The 20,581-nt window shown below is 44.8% G+C and overlaps 2 protein-coding genes across 3 annotated transcripts in view; one reads left to right on the forward strand and one right to left on the reverse strand.

Annotated features, from left to right (window-relative positions):
- Nucleotides 1-465, reverse strand: part of GNPAT (glyceronephosphate O-acyltransferase) — a 32,478-nt gene extending 32,013 nt beyond the window's left edge. Inside the window, exon 1 of one of the 2 annotated variants that reach the window (XM_082645662.1) lies at nt 192-465. In XM_082645662.1, coding sequence (XP_082501788.1) covers nt 192-269 — 78 coding nt within the window. In that variant the 5' untranslated portion in view covers nt 270-465. The remainder of the gene's footprint in view (nt 1-191) is intronic. The other variant, XM_082645661.1, reaches the window with a different exon arrangement.
- FSAF1 (40S small subunit processome assembly factor 1) lies at nt 431-20,354 on the forward strand. Its single transcript, XM_082645682.1, has 7 exons — nt 431-644; nt 2,550-2,893; nt 17,035-17,091; nt 18,062-18,157; nt 18,280-18,366; nt 18,952-19,004; nt 20,046-20,354. The coding sequence occupies exons 1-7, from the start codon at nt 557-559 to the stop codon at nt 20,182-20,184; spliced, it is 864 nt and encodes a 287-aa protein (XP_082501808.1). The 5' UTR covers nt 431-556; the 3' UTR covers nt 20,185-20,354.
- Nucleotides 20,355-20,581: the final 227 nt, after the last annotated feature.

Here is a 20,581-nt window from a genome sequence, read left to right on the forward strand (position 1 = left end):
CACGGACATTCCCACACGCAGCGATACACCGTTGCCCTAGAAACCAAATCAACCACTTAATCCCTCCTGGGGGGGTGGGGGCTCGGACCCAATCTTCTGGGCCCTGGGTCGCAGCCCGGAGGAACCCTGGACCAGGAGAAGGGGGTCCTCTCCCGCGGCCCCGCCCCGGCCTCGCTCCCCCGGGCGCATACCGAGTAGAGGAGCACAACAGCGCCGGGACTGGTGGAGCCGACGGAGAAGCAAGAGCTGGACGAACTGGAAGAATCCATGCTGCGGCTGCTGTCCCGGGCGTGGTCTGGGATTCTTAGCTAAGCTGTGGTTGGGGTGCTGTTGGGGGCGGTTCTTCCGCGCGGAGCGGCCCGACCTCGCCTAGGGCGGCAGCACCCTCTGCGGCCCAACCGCAGGACCCCGGGCGCCGCCATCTTAACCAGGACGGAAGCCGCGCTGGGACCTGCAGCGCGCGCGTGCGCAGCACATCGCAACCGGGAAGCGGGCGCCGCGCGCCCGGAGTCCCGCGCGCTCAGCTCTGTCCTGCCACGACCGGCCGGGCCTCACGATGGCGAAGGAGCCCGCGCTAGCCGCCTCCGCGCCTCCTGGTTCTCAGGCCCTTCTGGACGTTCTGCTCCAGAACCTCTACGACTTTGGTGAGTACGGGCCTTCGGAGCCCACGTGGAGAGCGGACTTGAGCAGCCCGGAACTGGGCCGGCCTCCGCTTTCAGGCTAAAGATTCTTGAACGTCGAGCACCTCTCAGCTCGTCCGACCCGGTTCTGACAGTGGGTCCCCCACTCGCTTCTGTCGGACATCACCCTCCCCCCCTCCCCCGCGACCGGAGTCTGTTGAGCGTTTTTTATGAATTAAACCTCCTAGCCCGTCCCTCGGTGGGGACCGACTTGCGTGTCGGAAACACAAAGGCTTTCAGACTTACCGGGGAGGTGTTCGCAGGACCTCGGGCTCTCGAAATAGCACCCCTTTCCCCCGAATTGCTTTCCTCCGGGAAGCCCCCTTTCCCCACGCACCCCCCAGACTCGCCTGACCCTCGGACATTGGTGCCACCTTGTCACGTGGGGACCTCATCCTTCAGTGTGTCCCCTGCCAAGGACTTCGGAGGGCGGTTTCACAGGAAGCTTTTCATGACCTGTCATCCCTAAGTTGGCTGACTTATGCTCTCCTTCCTTTATCTTGACTGGGGAAGAGGAAGATAAAAGAGCTTATCGTTAAAGATTGGCAACTCCTGGCACTTAAGTAGGGAGACCGTTCCACACACTCTGAAGAACTTGCCCCAGGGAAGGTGACATCCTTTGTTCATGCACCAAAGATAATCGTTAGGCATTAGTGCCTTTAAAGGCCAAACGTATTTCCTAAATTTGTAGCGTGATGTTGCTATTTTATTTTGGAGCCATTGCTCAAAATTCTAAGCTCATTACACAGTAAAAATAATAGCTAAAATCGTATTGAGAATTTACCATACACTCCATGCTTTACAGGTATATACTCGTTTAATTTTCACAACAATACTATGAAATAGATGTTGTCATTAATACCATGATTACAAGACAAATCCCATTATTGTAGAAACAAGCACTAAAGGTTAAAAAACTTGAAGTTCACCCAGTTAGTAATTTGCAGAGCTTGGGTTCCAAGCCCTACACTCTCTGGCTCCAATGCCTGCACTTGTTATTCACTTGAACTGTGGCCAGAGCATCTCTCTGCCCTTGGGAATGTCGGAAGACAGAGAAGACGTAGCCTCTGACCTTGAGAAGTCCTAGAGGAAAGGACTATTCTGCAAAATGCTAAATATAGTTCGTGTAAACACAGCCTGCAAATTATGCTTGGAGCTCTGAAGGCATGCGCTGTATCTACTCATTTGTATATGCCTAATGCCAAAGGATAGTCGACTCTTAATACGTATTTACTGAATAGAAGACTGAGAAAATAGAAGCAAACATAAATAGCTAATGTTTGGAGAGCTCTGTGATAGTCATGCTGTCGGTGAGTCGTTAGGCCTAGAGTTCTTGTCAGAACCTTCAGGTGACTGGTCAGAGTTTGAGCAGCTGAAACAAAGGGGAGGTATGGAGATTTAGTTGAAAATAAAGGCGTTCAAATTAAGCCAGTTGTCTTAGGTTCATCTTAATTCATAACCGTGAAAGGAAATAGGGAGACCGTGGTCCCCACCTGTAACCCTAGAAAGTGTTAAAAAGAAACACTGGCTGCAGATGTACTAACATTTTTACTACAAAGTGTGAGCCAGCGGGGATTACCAGTTTCTGGGGTATTACGATGATGGCACGTATAGTCAGGACCAAGGTGAGGACTTTAAAAGTAATTGTGCTAGTAAGTGTCAAAGACAGAAATATAGTTACCTGGGAAAAGATGACTCTGCACTTTGGATTCTATAAATTGTACAAATACGACCCTCTTGGAAGAAAAATAGTTTTTGTGTGTACTTCTGCATGTTTATAGCTGTGACACATGTAAATTCGCGTGATTTGGTATTGATGATAGCTAAAACACAAAATGTTTATTTTTCCTTTTGTGTTTGAACAAACAGGAGAGACGGAAGATGAAGCAGAGCAGAAAAGGATCAGAAAGAAAAGAGAGAAGAAAAGAGATATGGGGACCCCAGCGGCCTTGGTTGCAGAGCCAGATCGCCAACCTGGCTCTCTTGTCAGAGGCCAGAGGAAGAGTGCTTCCAGCTTCTTCCAGGAACTCCAGGAAGAGCTGCAGGGTGTTCCCGCCGTGACCCCTGGTGGTTTCCCTTCAGGACCTGTAGTCTCGAGTGCTGCAGTAGCCCCCTCTCCCCTGAGGAACGACAGGGAACCAGTAGAAGTGGTGGAATTTCACAGCAGAAGTAGAAAAAGAAAACAGAAGCCCAATCAAGATGAGAACACAAAGGTAATGAACTGGCTTTTGTGGTAAAAAGCCTGATGTTGTCCTGCCACTGTTCTAGGCCCTGGGAACAAAAGGCAAAAACTGCTTTTTGTTCAAAAGGCATTGAACAGAAGGCAAAAACTGCTTTCTCTCAAGGAACTTACATTCTGATGGAAAGCAGTGTGGCTTTGCTGAGCAGCATCTCAGGCTGAATTTGTAAGTCTGACTCAGAATTCAGTCTGTGAGAGAGGCTTGGGTGCTTATCCAAACTTTTTTCACAAGCTTTTTGTCCAATTCATTGCAAAAATCCAGACATTACATATCTGTTGCTTTCCCCATGTCCTGTACACTTTTGTCTGTCATAAAAAGAAAGAGGATTGTCTTAGTTTCCTGGGACTGCTGTACAGAAATGTATTCTTTCACAGTTCTGGAGGCCAGAAGTCCAAATCATGTTGTTGGCTGGGCCACGCTCCCTCTGCAGGGGGAGGGTCCTTCCTTGCTTCTTCCAGCTTCTGGCGGCTGCAGAGCTCTGGGCTCTTCCTCTGTCTTCACATGGACTTCTTCCTGGTATCTGAGTCTCAAATCTCCTGCCTTTCTCTTAGAAGGACACCTACTGGATTTAGGACCACCCTAAATCTAGGATGGATCTTATCCTGAGATCCTTAACTTAATTACACTCCAAAGATGCTTTTTCCAAATAAGGTCACATTTGCAGATTCCCGGGGATTAGTGCATGGACATTTCTTTTTGGAGACCACGATTCAACCCACTACAAAGACAGTTAGGCTTGCGTATTCTTGATGAACATGTGAACATGTGCTAGTGACTGGTGTTTACCACATCTTTTCTAGAATTTAGGTAGTACTTTATGTCAAGCTCACCAGCATCTCTTCCTCAAAGATTATTAATGCATTCTGTAACCATATCTACCTTTATTTTAGGATTTTCGGTCAGCTTTCCAATTCTTAACAGTATCCAAATACTGGGGCAACGGGAACTGTTACAGGCAGACCAAGAAATGGATTCCTTTGGCCCTTGCAGCCAGAGCCCCCAAGGCGGCCGGCCAGGGAGCTTCCAAAAAGACTGGTATTACCACAGAGTACCGCAGTGAGCCAGACATATATTAGTATTTTCTCTGTGTGCTACGATGTGAAGAAGGTTGGAAAGCACTGTTGTGCAATACAATTATGTGTTTGGAGAATTTAACTGGCATAAAGCATCTAGGCACCCTCCCTTGTTTCCTCAAAGGTTTCGGTCTTCAGTTTCTTCTTAGACTCACTCATGTTCATCTTTCTGGAATAGAGAGTTTTCTTTCTAATAGAAAGGACAAAAAAATTGGCATTGAATGAGTCTGCATCTCCCTATCTCTTAATAATGGAACATGTGTAGCAGGCTGTTATTCTTTCTGCTCCAAAGAATCCCTTTTCATTGTAGTTGGCTTTTCTCAGGAACCTCAACTCATTTTACATTTTGGACTTCCTCAACTTGTTGAAATTTTTAGCTTCCTTGGTGGTTCTCCCCTTTTCTTTCTTTCTTTCTTTTTTTTTTTAATTGGAGTATAATTGCTTTACAATATTGTGTTAGTTTCTGCTGCACAGCCAAGTGAATCAGCCATACTCATACACACATCCCCTGCCTCTTGGACCTTCTCCCCCGAGCCATCCCACCCCACTAGGCCATCACAGAGCACCGGTCTGAGCTCCCTGTGCTATACAGCAGGTTCCCAGTAGCTAGCTATTTTACACATGGTAGTGTATTTATGTCAAACCTAATCTCCCGATTCGTCCCACCATCTTCTTCCCCCCATATGTCCACACGTCCATTCTCTACGTCTCCCTTTCTGTTCCTGCCCTGCAACTAGGTTCATCTGTACCATTTTTCTAGATTCCACATACATGCATTAATATATGGTATTTTTTTTTCTCTCTCTGACTTACTTCACTCTGTGTGACAGACACTAGGTTCATCCACATCTCTACAAATGACCCAATTTCATTTCTTTTTTATGGCTGAGTAATATTCCATTGTATACATGTGCCACATCTTCTTTACCCATTCATCTGTTAATGGACATTTAGGTTGCTTCCATGTCCTGACTGTTGTAAATGGTGCTGCAGTGAACATGGGGGTGCATGTGTCTTTTTGAATTACGGTTTTCTCAGTAGTGGGATTGCTAGGTCATATGCTAGTTCTATTTTTAGTTTCTTAAGGAACCTCCATACTGTTCTCCACAGTGGCTGTATCAAGTTACATTCCCAACAGTGCAAGAGGGTTCCCTTTTCTCCACACCCTCTCCACCATTTGTTGCTTGTAGATTTTTTGATGATGGTCATTCTGACTGGTGTGAGGTGATACCTCATTGTAGTTTTGATTTGCATTTCTCTAATAATTAGGGATGTTGAGCATCTTTTCATGTGCCTCTTGACCATCTGTATGTCTTCTTTGCTGAAATGTCTATTTAGATCTTCCGCCTATTTTTTGATTGGGTTCTTTGTTTTTTTGATATTGAGCTGCATGAGCTGTTTGTATATTTTGGAGATTAATCCTTTGTCTGTTGCTTCATTTGTAAATATTTTCTCCCATTCCGTGGGTTGTCTTTTCATCTTGTTTATGGTTTCCTTTGCTGTGCAAAAGCTTTTAAGTTTAATTAGGTCCCATTTGCTTATTTTTGTTTTTATTTTCAGTACTCTAAGTGGTGGGTCATAAAAGATCTTGCTGTGATTTATGTCAATGAGTGTTTTTCCTATGTTTTCCTCTAAGAGTTTTATAGTGTCCAGTATTACATTTAGGTCTTTAATCCATTTTGAGTTTATTTTTGTGTATGGTGTTAGGGAGTGTTCTAATTTCATTCTTTTACATGTAGTTGTCCAGTTTTCCCAGCACCATTTATTGAAGAGGCTGTCTTGTCTCCATTGTATATTCCTTTGTCATAGATTAGGTGACCATAGGTGCGTGGGTTTACCTCTGGGCCTTCTGTCCTGTACCATTGAGCTATATTTCTGTTTTTGTGCCAGTACCATACTGTCTTGATTACTGTAGCTTTGTAGTATAGTCTGAAGTTGGGGAGCTTGATTCCTCCAGCTCTGTTTTTCTTTCTCAAGATTGCTTTGGCTGTTCGGGGTCTTTTGTGTTGCCACACAAATTGTATAATTTTTTGTTCTAATTCTGTGAAAAATGCCATTGGTAATTTGATAGGGATTGCATTGAACCTGTAGACTGCTTTGGGTAGTATAGTCATTTTCACAGTCTCAATTCTTCCAATCCAGGGGCATGGTACATCTCTCCATCTATTTGTGTCATCTTTGATTTCTTTCATCATTGTTCATAGTTTTCTGGGTACAGGTCTTTTGCCTCCTTAGGTAAGTTTATTCCTAGGTATTTCATTCTTTTTGTTGTGATGATAAATGGGATTGTTTCCTTAATTTCTCGTTCTCATATTTCGTTGTTAGTGTATAGGAATGCAAGAGATTTCTGTACATTAATTTTGTATCCTGCAACCTTATGAGATTCATTGATTAGTTCTAGTAGTTTTTTGGTGGCATCTTTAGGATTCTCTATGTATAGTATCATGTCATCTGCAAACAGTGACAGTTTTACTTCTTCTTTTCCAATTTGTATTCCTTTTATTTCTTTTTCTTCTCTGATTGCCATGGCTAGGACTTCCAATACCATCTTGAATAATAGTGGCGAGAGTGGACATCCTTGTCTTGTTCCTGATCTTAGAGGAAATGCTTTCAGTTTTTCACCATTGAGAATGATGTTTGCTGTGGGTTTGTCGTATATGGCCTTTATTATGTTGAGGTAGGTTCCCTCTGTGCCCGTTTTCTGGAGAGTTTTTATCATAGATGGGTGTTGAATTTTTTCAGAACCTTTTTTTGCATCTATGGAGATGATCATATGGTTTTTATTCTTCAGTTTGTTATATGGTGTATCACATGGATTGATTTGCGTATATTGAAGAATCCTTGCATCCCTGGGATAAATCCCACTTCATCATGGTTTATGATCCTTTTAATGTGTTGTTGGATTCTGTTTGCTAGTACTTTGTTGAGGATTCTTGCATCTATGTTCATCAGTGATATTGGTCTGTAATTTTCTTTTTTGTGATATCTTTGCCTGGTTTTGGTATCAGGGTGATGGTGGCCTTGTAGAACGAGTTTGGGAATGTTCCTCCCTCTGCAGTTTTTTGGAAGAGATTGAGAAGGATAGGTGTTAACTCTTCTCTAAATGTTTGATAGAATTCACCTGTGAAACCATCTGGTCCTGACTTTTGTTTGTTGGAAGATTTTTAATTACAGTTTCAGTTTCATTACCTGTTCATTGGTCTGTTTATATTTTGTAATTCTTCCTGGTTCAGTCTTAGAAAGTTGTACCTTCCAAGAATTTGTCCATTTCTTCCAGGTTGTCCGTTTTATTGGCATAGAGTTGCTTGTAGTAGTCTCTTATGATCCTTTGTATTTCTGTGGTGTCAGTTGTAATCTCTCCTTTTTCATTTCTAATTTTATTGATTTGAGTCCTCTCCCTTTTTTTTCTTGATGAGTCTGGCTAAAGGTTTATCAGTTTTGTTTATCTTCTCAAAGAACCAACTTTTAGTTTCATTGATCTTTGCTATTGTTTTCTTCGTTTCTATTTCATTTATTTCTGCTCTGATCTTTATGATTTCTTTCCTTCTACTAACTTTGGGTTTTCTTTGTTCTTCTTTTTCTAGTTGCTTTAGATGTAAGGTTAGATTGTTTATTTGAGATTTTTCTTGTTTCTTGAGGTGAGCTTGAATTGCTATAAGCTTCCCTCTTAGAACTGCTTTTGCTGTCTCCCATAGATTTTGGATCATCGTGTGTTCATTGTCATTTGTTTCTAGGTATTTTTAAATTTCTCCTTTGATTTCTTCTGTGATCTCTTGGTTATTTAGCAGCTCAGTGTTTAGCTTCCATTTATTTGTGTTTTTTACAGTTTTTTTCCTGTAACTGATTTCGAATCTCATAGAGTTCGTCAGAAAAGATGGTTGTTAGGATTTCAATTTTCTTAAATTTTCCAAGGCTTGATTTGTGACCCAAGATGTGATCTATTCTGGAGAATGTTAGGTGTGCACTTGAGAACAAAGTGTATTCTTCCGCTTTTGGGTGGAATATCCTATAAGTATCAATTAAGTCTATCTCGTCTATTGTGTCATTTAAAGCTTGTGTTTCCTTATTTATTTTCTGTCTGGATGATCTGTTTATTGGTGTAAGTGGGGTGTTAAAGTCCACTATTACTTTGTTATTATTGATTTCCCCTATTATGGCTGTTAGCATTTGCCTTATGTATTGAGGTGCTCCTATGTTCGGTGCATAAATATATATAATTGTTATGTTTCCTTCTTGCATTGATCCCTTGATCATTATGTAGTGTCCTTCCTTATCTCTTGTAACAGTTTTTATTTTAAAGTCTATTTTATCTGATATGAGTATCGCTACTCCAGCTTTCTTGTGATTTCCATTTGCATGGAATATCTTTTTCCATCCCCTCACTTTCATTCTGTATGTGTCCCTAAGTCTGAAGTGGGTTTCTTGTAGACAGCATATATGTGGGTCTTGTTTTTGTATCTGTTCAGCCAGTCTCTGTCTTTTGGTTGGAGCATTTAATCCATTTACGTTCAAGGTGATTATCGATATGTATGTTCCTATTACCATTTTCTTAATTGATTTGGGTTTGTTTTTGTGGGTCTTTTTCTTCTCTTGTGTTTCCTGCTTAGAGAAGTCCCTTTAGCATTTGTTGTAAAGCCAGTTTGGTGTTGAATTCTCATAGCTTTTGCTCGTTTGTAAAGCTTTTGAGTTCTCCGTGGAATCTGAATGAGATCCTTGCTGGGTAGAGTAGTCTTGGTTGTAGGTTTTTCCCTTTCATCACTGTAAATATATCCTGCCACTCCCTTCTGGCCTGCAGAGTTTCTGCTGTGAAATCAGCTGATAACCTTATGGGGATTCCCTTGTATGTTATTTGTTGCTTTTCGTTGCTGCTTTAATATTTTTTCTTTGAATTTAATTTTTGTTCGTTTGCTTAATAGATGTCTTGGTGTGTTTCTCCTAGGGTTTATCCTGTATGCAACTCTCTGTGCTTCCTGGACTTGGGTGACTATTTCGTTTCCCATGTTAGGGAAGTTTTTGACTATAATCTCTTCAAATATTTTCTCAGACCCTTTCTCTTTCTCTTCTTCTTCTGGGACCCCTATAATTCGAATGTTGGTGCGTTTAATGTTGTCCCAGAGGTCTCCGAGACTGTCCTCAATTCTTTTCATTCTTTTTTCTTTGTTCTGCTCCATGGCAGTTATTTCCACCATTTTATCTTCTAGCTCACTTAACTGTTCTTCTGCCTCAGTTATTCTGCTATTGATTCCTTCTAGAGTATTTTAAATTTCAGTTATTTTGCTGTTCATCACTGTTTGTTTGCTCTTTAGTTCTTCTGGGTCCTTGTTAAAAGTTTCTTGTATTTTCTCCATTCTGTTTCCGAGATTTTGGATCATCTTTACTATCATTACTCTGTATTCTTTTTCAGATAGGTAGCCTATTTCCTTTTCATTTATTTGGTCTTGTAGGTTTTTACCTTGAGCCTTCATCTGTAACATAGTTTTTGTTGTCTCAGTTTTATTGATGGGTGGGGTTGTGTTCCTGTCTCACTGGTTGTTTCGCCTGAGGCATCCAGCACTGGAGTTTGCAGGTAGTTGGGTAGAGCCGGGTCTTGGTGCCGAGACGAGGACCTCCCGTCTCCAGGAGGCTTCACTCCAATTAATATTCCCTGGGGTCTGAGGTTCTCTGTTAGTCCAGTGGTTTGGACTCGGCCCTCCCACCACAGGAACTCAGGCCTAGCCCACAGCCTGGGAACCAAGATCCTGCAAGCTGTGTGGCACAGCAAAAGAAAAAAAGAAAAGGAGCGGTACAATAACAAAGCATAAAAAATAAAATAAAATTAGAAAGATAAAAAATACATTAGGAAAAATAAAAATAGAATTGAAACAGCTACAACAAGGTAAAACAGAACCGCAAGAGAAAAAAGAAAAAACAAAGAGGAAAAAAGAAAGGCCGAGAAGGGCCTTGGCTGTGGGGGGCAGAGCTTAGTGGGGGAAGGGTGGCAGGAGGTGGACCTTAGGCGGGGGAGGGGTTTAGGGTGGGGCGGGGCCTTAGCTTCACACCTGCACTCTGCTGGGGGAGAGGCAGCGTGGCCTGAGGGGGCCACTGGAGTGTGCAGTTCCGGGGTTTGGAGGTCCGGCCCTCGGTGAGGGTGTGTGGGTGGCGCTTAGGCTCAGCGTAGCTGGAGGGGGTCTTGTAGTGGGTGTAGAGGCAGGGCCCGGGTGGAGGGCAGTTGGCTGGGCTTGGGCTCTGTGCTGCTGAGGGAGCCTTGGAGGGCGGGGGATTAGGCCCCGGAGCCCAACAGGCTCCCTGGCGCCCAAGTGGGCAGGGAGAGTGCTGGCCGCGTTCCCTTCCGTTCCTCTGCTCCCCTGAGGGTCTCCCCTGTCGCTGCTGAACCCCTAACCGTGGGTGGGCTCCGTGGAGGGGAGGAGGGGAGAAGGTATGAGAACTCCTTCCCTCCTTCAGCCGCCCCTCAGGGGTGCCGGTCCCCGAGGTCCGGCCTTTACTTCTGCTCCCCTTTCCCCCCCCCCCCGACCTCAGCACCCGCGTGCCTGGAGGAGGCCTCCGTGGGCAGTGGAGGAGGCCTCCGTGGGCAGTGGATCAGGCCCGGGATCTCAGCAGGCTCCCCGGGGCCCAAGTGGGCAGGGGAAACGCTGACCACACGCCCTTCTGATCCTCTGCCCTCCCAACCGTCCCTCCCCTTTCCCCCTCTGGGCGTGGGATCCCTTCCCCTCCCCCAGCCGCCCTCCCGGAGTCGGGTCCTGCCTCCACTTCTCCTCCCCCTTCACTTCCCCGCATGTCCCACGTCCTACCCAGTCGCTGGGCGTTCTTCCCGTCCCCTTCGGTGTCCTTGGTCCCCCACCAGTGCCTCGTAGGTGCCCTAGTTGTGCAGAGACGCAAGCCCCATGTCCTCCTAGTCCACCATCTTGACCCTTTTCTCCTTTTTAAAGTTTATCTTCTGAAAATGTGAATGTGTCTGGCTAAGGAGACAGTATATGTGAGCACAGTAAAAACACATACACCCATAAAAAGACTTTAGAATGTTGACATTGCAACATATAAATAACTGCAAATTAATATAGAGCTAGTTGTTATGGCATATCCTGGGTATAGGGCATGCCAGGCAAAGGATGGACCATTGGAGTATTAAGACACAGTGCTATGCTAAGAGTTTGTGCAGCATGGGAACATGTACATGTGGCCCCTGCTCTCTGAAGACTTACAAGTCACCGTAGGACAGTGCAGACAGACATGGGGTCTGCAAAAATACGTGATCAAATAATGATAGCCTCCATTGACCAGTCATACAATCAGCTGGCCATCTTTGAAGTTTTCTTTTTATTTCTGTTTTCCTTTTATTTCTCCATTTATGTGGCTCCCTCCACTAGTTGAGTCTCCATGTGAGTTCCTGTTGCCCTCTGTTGTCTGAAGTATTCTCGAGAACGCAAGAGGTACTGGCAAGTAAATGACCTTCTTTTCCCAGAATTTAGGCTTGTGCAATAAACAATGATTAAACTACATAGTGTATTGAAACAGATTTTCATGGGTGTGATATGATGATTTATAATAAGAAGTATTAAATATTTGTCCCTGTTTCTGGCACAGAGCTCCTAAAACCCTTGGAATTTCTTAAGAGATGAGAGCAGTAAAGGTGTCTTTTGTTGTATTAGTGAAATGACTTGGAAAGCATCCTTGAATGGGGACTGGTTGCCAGGAGAACCAACCTTGTGATTAGAGAACCTATGCCCTGACTTCTGGGGAGGGCAAAGGGGCTAGAGTTTAAATCAGTTACCAATGGCCAATGATTTACTCAATTATGCCTGTGTGGAAACCTCTGAGACTCCAGAAGGATGGGGTTTGGTTTGGAGAGCTTCCAGGTTGGGAGAGTGGAGCCTGGAGAGGGTGTGGAAGTTCCTCGCCCCTTCCCACAAGCCTTGCCCTCTGCATCTCCTCCATCTGGCTGTCCCTGAGTTATGTCCTTTTAGAATAAGCTGGTGATCTAGGAAGTAAACGGGTTTCTTGAGTTCTATGATCCACTCTAGCAAATTAGTTGAACCCAAGGAGGGGGTCATGAGAACTTCCATTCTGTAGGCGGTCTGTCAGAAGTACTACAGGTAACAACCTGGGCTTGCATTTGGCCTCTGAAGTGGGGACAGTATCGTAGGACTGAGCCCCTTCACCTGCGGAACCTGTGCCGTCTCTGGTAGTGTCAGAGTAGCACTGAACTGTAGAACACCTGACTGTGTGGGACCGTTGCTCCCATGTGTGGGAAACCCTTCCCCCTGCATCGGAGTTAGTGACCAGAACCCCTTTAATGGACTTATCTGGGAACTTGGTCACCATTGTTTAATATTTTACCCATTCCAGATAGCTGACCTACAAATGAACTTCTTGATCATGTCCCATTTGTAAAGCTCTATAGATGTGGTCTGCCCAGAAATCTTATTCATTCATTTATTCCACAAATAATTGGGTGCTTACTCTTTGCCAGGCCCAGGAGATCCCACAGTAAACAAGGTACAATCCTCTGCTCTCACGGAGTGTATGGTTTACTGGTGGGTTGGGCAAACCCTGGATAAATTAATATCAATAATATACTTAAAAAGAGCTATAAACCCTCTGAAGGAAAGATACAGGGTCCTGAGAGTAACAGGCAGAACTTCCTTTAGAGCCAGTGGTCAGAGGTGTCCAAGGAGGTGACTTTAGGCTGATGCTGTGTTGCAGGGTGCTGGGAAAGGAGGGAGCAGAGAAATGCAGGCGGAGGGAAGCTGCCTTGCAAATGCCCTGAGCTGTAGAGAGGCCTTCGGGGTTCCAGGAGCCGGAAGACGAGGGGGAGGGGGACGGAGGGGGGAAGGCGTGGGCTGTTGGAGAGACAGGCTGAGGCCAGCCCGCACCAGGCCCCGGAGACATGGGGCCTTTGGAGTTAGTTTAAAGTACATGGAAAGCCACCAAAGAATTTAAGCAGGGGCATGAAGTGATCTGATTTATATTTTAAAAAGGTGGCTCTGGCCCCTGCGTGGTAAATGGATTATAGGTGAGCAGTAGCCAGAGGCATGAGGGGACCGAGTGAGGATTACTGCAGGGGTCCAGGTTCAAAACGGGGTGGCCTAGCCTTGTGATTTGAGGATTGAGTGGATGAACTCACTCTTTAATGAGTGCAAGGCTGCCTATATAAGGAAGAAAATTCCTATGCTCTTAAGAAATGAAAGGGTCAAGTGTAGCTTAAAATGATCCAAGTATTGTCTGGCCTTCAGAGGTGTGTCTGATCAATGTGGTTTTTCCACCCCTAACACTGGTCCATCTCATGAACCTATGGCCTCCACAGAAAAGAGACAAGAAAGATATAGTAGAAATAATAGAACAGTGTACTGTAGGTCAGAAGGGACGCCTGGATCCTGTGGCCTAGACTGAGGTACACGTACACTGCTTCTGAACATGTAAGGAATTGCTGAGTAAAGATTTACCAGTATTTCCTGAGTGCTTACTGTGTACTAACCGTGATTATTTACATTCATTAACTAGTTCAGTATCTCATTAGGTCTTCACAGCGTGACCTGTCTTCATTTCGCAGAAGAGGTTGATGCCTAGGGAGGTTGAACTATTTGCCTGCATTTAAGCAGGTACCCCACCATTCCATATCTGCAGTTCCAAAACCCCAGAGCTTTGGAAAGCATGAGTTAGGTTGTTTTTTTAAGTTTGGCGCAAATTTATTTGGCAGTAAAACCCAACCTGAACTGAAGTGAGGCTTAAGAGTTATTTCTGTTGGTTCCATTGGGTGTGAATATTCATAGGCATTGCTGCAGAAACGTGAATGTGCTTAATTACGGGTTGCTGTCTTGGACAGTATTCAGTATATTCACAGTATCACCATCTGAATTGTCTCAGGATTCCAGATAAAGGATTGTGGATGTGAAATAAGTGCTAGAGCTCAGGTTCAGACCCCAGGCTTTCTGGCTTAAAAGCTGTGTGCCCGACTACTACACAAGCGAAAGGGAATGCAGGTTAGTTAGGCTGTTTGTCTCTTGAGGAACACAAGTGTACTGCACCAGAAGCTTCACTAGACATAAAGACATTCTATCAAGTTATTGCCCCAGGTTCTTTTTTTTTTAATGTTCATTTTAATTTTTTATTATTTATTTATTTATTTTTGGCCACGCCCCATGGCACATGGGATCTTAGTTCCCCGACCAGGGATCCAGCCTGCGCCCTCTGCGTTGGAAGCACGGAGTGTTAACCGCTGGACTGTCAGGGAAGTCCCTGCCCTAGGTTCTTAGTGCCCTCATAATCTCTGCAGTACCCCAGGGCTGCCCTGAAGTCCATCACCCTTTAGCTGTACCATGTCCCCTCCTCTTTAGTACATCCAGTGTCAGATAGGTATTAAGAAGAAAGTAATCTAATTGAAATAATTTACACTCAAGAAGATATGAAAAAATTTCTCAGTATTCCCAGAACTGCTGGCATAATTAAAAAGAGGGTGTTTATTTAGCCAACTCTTCTCTAATTGGACAAAGTTTGGACAGTGTAACTAATAGAAGAAAAATCTTAACCAGTGCAGGAGAAAATACTTTTGGTCTGCAAGTCAGACAATGAGGAAGTTCACTGAGTCTGGTACTCAGTCTGAGTCTGCTTCTTATAGCTTGCTTTCTTCTTCACTACCTAACAGACAAGTTCTCATAATCTCCAAACATTTCTCTCTCTCGTGTGTGGGACAGTGAGGCTTTATCAGTCAAGATAGGGGAGACGGTGATTCCATAACAAGTAGTCCCTACATCTCAGTGGTTTAAAGGCAAAAGTTAATCTTGTTCTCATGTTATGTGTTCATCAGGATTGTCAGGGCAGACGGCTGTGATCTGCACCATCCTAATCTAGGGACCCAGGGTGATAGGGGCTCCACCATTTGATGGAGAAGGGGAGTTGATGAAGCCTTTTTTTAAAAAAAAAATTTTTAATTTTTTGGCTGTGTTGGGTCTTCGTTGCTGCGTGCGGGCTTTCTCTAGTTGTGGCGAGCGGGGGCTACCCTTTGTTGCTGTGCGCAGGCTTCTCACTGTGGTGGCTTCTCTTGTTGTGGAGCACGGGCTCTAGGGCACACAGGCTTCAGTAGTTGTGGCTTGCGGGCTCAGTAGTTGTGGCTCACGGGCTCTAGAGCACAGGCTCAGTAGTTGTGGCACACGGGCTTAGTTGCTCTGCAGCATGTGGGATCTTCCCGGACCACGGCTCGAACCTGTGTCCCCTGTACTGGCAGGCGGATCGTTAATCACTGCACCACCAGGGAAGTCCCGATGAAGGCTCTTAGAGGTTTCATGTGGAAGGGGCATGCTTCCCTCTGCTCACGCTTTGGCCAAAACAAGTCATGTAGCCGTGCCTAACTTCAGGTAGGCAGCAAAGCCCAGTTCTCCTGTGAGCCTAGAAGTGGAGGAGGACCCAGTATTGCCTGTAGGCACTAGTGCCCCCTACCACAGTGAGAGTAGGGGAAAGAAAACAGGGGAGACTGCTGATTATTTCTAAATGCAGGTGCTGCATTGTGAATAATGTACTAAAGTGGTTTTATAGCTCAAAGTAGAAATTAAAGTTAAGGTAGTGGTGGGGATCATGCTAATAGGCCCAGCATCATGATAATTAGCCAAGAATGTTTTTCTATAAAGAAGGATCTGTTACCGAACCAGGTCCATCTGCCCGACGTGCAGCAAGCCAGACGCCGAGACGCTGAGGTTTACAGTTTATTCACGAGGTAGCCAAGTGAGGAGGTGGGAGAGCAAGTCTGAGATCCGCCTCCCAACAGCGAGGGGGCTGGGGTCTTTACGGGATAAGCACGGTGGTCTTAGGAGTGGGGAAGGGTGATGGGAGGAAGGGGAAAAGGTGAGGTAATCAGTGTTCTGTGCAGGCGTATCTGGGTTACAGGCGTCTGTGTTCAGAATGGAAGTGCTCAGCATGATCGGAGCTTTCTGGCCCCTGACCTCAAAAGGCCCTTCCTCGGACACCTGCGCAGGCCCAGTTTTAGCGCTGATGAGCCGGCCAGCCTTAGCCAGCTCTCACGGGGCAGGAGCTGACTCCAAATTCCTGCAAAACAACTGGGCTACAAGAAGCTGGGTAGGTGTGCAGTTAAAGAGAGGGGAAAGGAAAGAACAAAATAACTAAAGGGAGCTTAATCGGTGAAGGCAGGTTACAAGCAGAAGGGTTTTAACAAGCCTTCCCCTGTCCGTCGCTCTCCGCACAGACTCTGCCCTGCTGAGCCAGAGGCCCGGACTGCTTTTCTAGATGCTGCACGGCTGGGATGGCCTGAGGTTGAGCAGAGACCGCTGTCCTTGGCTAGATTTGACAATAGTTTCCTTGAAGTCTCAAACTTCTGGTCAATTCTGTGGATTGGTAACCACAGCCAGGGGATATATTGATGTAAAGAGTCACATATTTTGATGGCATTTCCAGTATCATTATTTTCTGTGGGGAATTATAAACCCAGTCTCCATCATTTCTAGAAATCTGATGTTCCTGAAAGAAATTTTCAACTCAAGAGAGTTTAAGAGAGTTAGCCATTATTCCAATGGCTGGATAGGAGGGAAGAAAAGAGGGAATTCTCTCTCCCTCCCTTCCTTCCTTCCCCTCACGGCTTGTGGGATCTTAGTTCCCCGACCAGGGATTGAACCCCGGGCCATGGCAGTGAAAGTGCCAAGTCCTAACCACTGGACCGCCAGGGAATTCCTGAGAATTATTTAAATATCAACTTTTTACCCTCTAAAATTCTGCTCAGTTATCCTTTTCTAAACCCTCCACCATACAGAGTTTCCCACATTTGGTGCATGAGATACAGACATTGGTCTCTCTCATACTCTCTTTTCTTTTTAGTTTCTCATCAGTCTTTTCTTAAACTTTGAAACCTTAAATTTATTTTCTCCATTTGTCTCCCATTAGCTGTTAATTAGGCTTCTGTGCAACAAGCACGTATTATTGTTTGTTCTTTAGGCATCTGGGCCAGTTTCAAGGCTTTTAAAAACATGAGTATGCTCTTGGTGTGATGGATGCTATAAGGAACAGATGACCTTAATAAGAATGTTTTCTTTTCCTTTTCAGACCAAAACTAGTATCCTCGAGAAAGATGTGGATGTACAAGAATTTAACCTAGAAAAGGTATGTGCTTTGAAATTATTAATTTTTTTCAGCATTGTAACACCAAAAATGAATATGTTTACATGTTGTCCAATGGTTGGGGAAATGGTGAAGCAGATCACACTACAGTTACTTGATTGAACATTGTGCAGTCGTTTAAAACATGTTGGTTTTGTGACTACAGTGTCAATGATACAATGGTAAGTAGGAAAAGCAGGGATGTGTGTGTTCTGTGGTTGTAACTAGGTTTTAAAAATGTGTGAGAGAGACTTCCCTGGTGGTCCAGTGCTTAAGACTGCACCCTCCCAATGCAGGGGGCCTGGGTTTGATCCCTGGTCGGGGAACTAGATCCCACGTGCATGTCGCAACTAAGAGTCCACGTGCTGCCATGAAGGTCCCACGTGCTGCAGCTAAGACCTGGCGCAGCCAAAATAATACATAAATAAATAAATAATTTTTTAAAAAAATTAAAAATAATGTGTGAGAAAAAAGACAGGAAGTAATTCAGCTGCCAAGAGTGGGTATTGGTGACTTTTTCTCTTCTACAATATGTTTTTAAAGAAAGAACATGGACCTGTGTTTGAAGCTGCTGTGATAAAGGGTTTCCACGTGTGAGCAGATGTGTTTGGGAAGGTACTTTTAGTTGTTGCCTTTATGGGTACTAGCTTGTTTTAGGGCACATCCTAAAGTACGGCAGAGCCGGTCACCCTCGTTTTGTCACTAATTTGTGTGGAGATAAGTCTTTGCTTCGACTGCCTGCATTCAGTGTGGGAGAATGGCCTGGGGAGGTTATGGACCTTTGTGAGAGACTCCACAAAGCTGCTTAAACCACACCGTGACAGCACTCTTGAGAGGTGTAGCCCCTGCAGGTCCTCCATAAAAGTGCTGGGCATGTAGCCCATCGTGTCTGGCAGGCAGCACTCCTAGGGCTGTGTTTCCTCTGTGGAGTTTCTGGAAGGCACTTGGGCCTGACTGTGCTTTGTGTCTGCAGGCTCGTTTGGAAGTGCACCGGTTTGGGATCACAGGTTATGGAAAAGGAAAGGAGAGAGTCCTGGAGCAGGGACGCGCCATTATGCTGGGCGCTAAGGTGAGGGCTGCTTCTGCCTCCCACCCACAGACGGGGTGCAGCATAGGGGGTCGCCCTGGGCAAGGCAGGGCAGGGGCAAAGGCAAAGTCAAAAATGATGCTTAGTGTCCTTTCTCATTTCAGCCTCCGAAAAATAGTTATGTGAATTACAAGGTTTTGCAGGAGCAAATCAAAGAAAAAAAGTCAGCAAAGGAAAAAGAAAAGAGAACGGTAGGTGTGATAGCCTTTTCTTAAACTAGAACAGAAAGGTGGTTGCAATTTGCTGGACCCCACTGCTTGGAAAGCAGTCTAGACAGCAAGAAATCTAGAGTTAGATGACTGTTCTTACCCTCTCTTCAAGTCAGCTACATTTTGTGATACCAGCCACATAATCTGACTTATTTATCTGAAAGGTTTGCTTTGAAATAGCAAACTCCTGTTCAGGTACTGTGAGCTACTTTGACCTTTTCCCTATATGCAGTCATTTTTTTTTTTTTTTTTTTTTTTTTTTTTTTGCCTTTTACATTGTATAGAACACACGGGCTTCTGAAAAACCACAAAGAGAATTGATGTTACGCCCCCTCCCTTTTGCCTAAAATGGAAGATTTGACATTTCTCCTGTCCATTTTCTCTGAATGGCCTTTCACAGTCTTGAAAGGGTTTTAGGATGAAAGTTTGTATAATTAACATGCCTACTTGAAAAAAATATTAAAAATAAATGATATCTCTGTGGCTTTTGGTCACAAACCTCTTGCCTTTTTTTGAATCTCCATTATCCATTACTGATACATATGTTTTCTTTAATTGTGAAATCAGGCCCAGGACACAGATATTTTCAAGAAAAAGAAGAGGAAAGGACAGGAAGACAGGTGAGTGATACCATCAGGTACTCGGGTGGAATGATTTGGATAAACCCATTGGTTAGTTCTGAACATAATACCTTGAATTGATGTGGTGTTTCTAGCCTGTTACAGTGGTTCACTGTCTCTCCTGATCCTAAATCAATCCCTTGAGGGGGGAGACAGGATTCAGTAAATTGTCCAAGATCAGGCAACTCCCTCAGGATTGAACTAGGAACCTTCTCCAGTCTCCCATTTTCAAAGACCAGACCTGTGCAGTGACTAGTAGAAAAGCTGAGGTTGACGTTTCCAACAAGACCTCTGTCCCCTCCTAAGAGAGCCTGTGCTGCCTGCACCTCTAGGACCATGTGAGGGAGAGCGCCGTGGTTTGAGTAATGGAGCATTGATTTTGTGCCTTTCTGCTTGCTTCTTAGCTTTTGTTCAAGTACTTTTTTCTCTCTCCTCAAATTACTGTTTCAGAATCTACTTTTGTCTTGAGCTTTTTCTTGGACCCCTAGTGAGCTTGCACATGCTGGAAGGTGGTCATCTGTTCTGGTTGTGTGGTCTGTCAGGGGCCCACTGTGTGCCAGGCACATAGGTGTCTAGGTGTTGGGCGTACAGCTGTGATCACACTGAGGGTCCCTGCCCTGGAGGAGCTTACATTTTAGGGAGGGAAACACACCGAAACATCTAAACAGATAAGTAAGGGCATGTCAGGTCCTGGCAGGTTTCCTGAGGAGGTTGAAATAGTGCATTGTGAGAGAACGTCACTGAGGGTGGGCTGGTGCGTCGTTCTAAGGAGACCACATCTGAGTCGAGACCTGAGTGGGGAAGATCCGGAAGGATCTGGTAGCGGAATATTCAACGTGGAAGAAACCAGTGCCCAGGCCCTGGGGCAGGAGGCAGTTGGCGTTCAGGGACGCAGGAAGCTACTGGTGCTGCAGTGGGGCGGGGGCCTTGCATGGGAGGGGCCTGGAGGTTGCAGGGCCAGACATCGGTGGCCTGGTTGGTGGTGCTGAAGTCCTTTTGTATAAGCTTAACTGTAGTACCTTCCTCTCACTTTAAATGTAGGAAATCCAAGAAGAAGAAATCGGCTCCCAGTATTTTGTCAAGTGGACGGATTGGACAGGTTGGAAAATTCAAAAATGGGACACTGATTCTGAGCCAAGTTGATATCAGAAAAATAAATTCTTCCAGAGTGGCTAAATGAAGTACTTTATAAAACAAAGAGAGAAATGGGAAAGTGCCAGTGTACTGAAACTGGACCCCTATAAGACTTCCAGATTATTCTTATTTATTTCATATTTCATAGACTGCTCTTTTTTATTTTAGGGAACAAAATCAAATTGAAATAATAAAATTTCTATCTGCTGAAGTGTCTGATTTTTTTGTTTGTTTTTTGTTTTGGTGATAAGCATGTTGGGCCAACTGCAATGTGAATCTGAAGTAAAACTGGAACCGTGTGACTCAGATTGGGACTTGAACCCATGGTCTTTTTTTTTTTTTTTTTTTTTTTTTTTCCGCGGTACGCGGGCCTCTCACTGCTGTGGCCTCTCCCGTTGTGGAGCACAGGCTCCAGACGCGCAGGCTCAGCGGCCATGGCTCAC

This window comes from Mesoplodon mirus (assembly GCF_964341445.2).
Source record: "Mesoplodon mirus genome assembly, chromosome: 2".
Lineage (NCBI taxonomy): Eukaryota > Metazoa > Chordata > Mammalia > Artiodactyla > Ziphiidae > Mesoplodon > Mesoplodon mirus.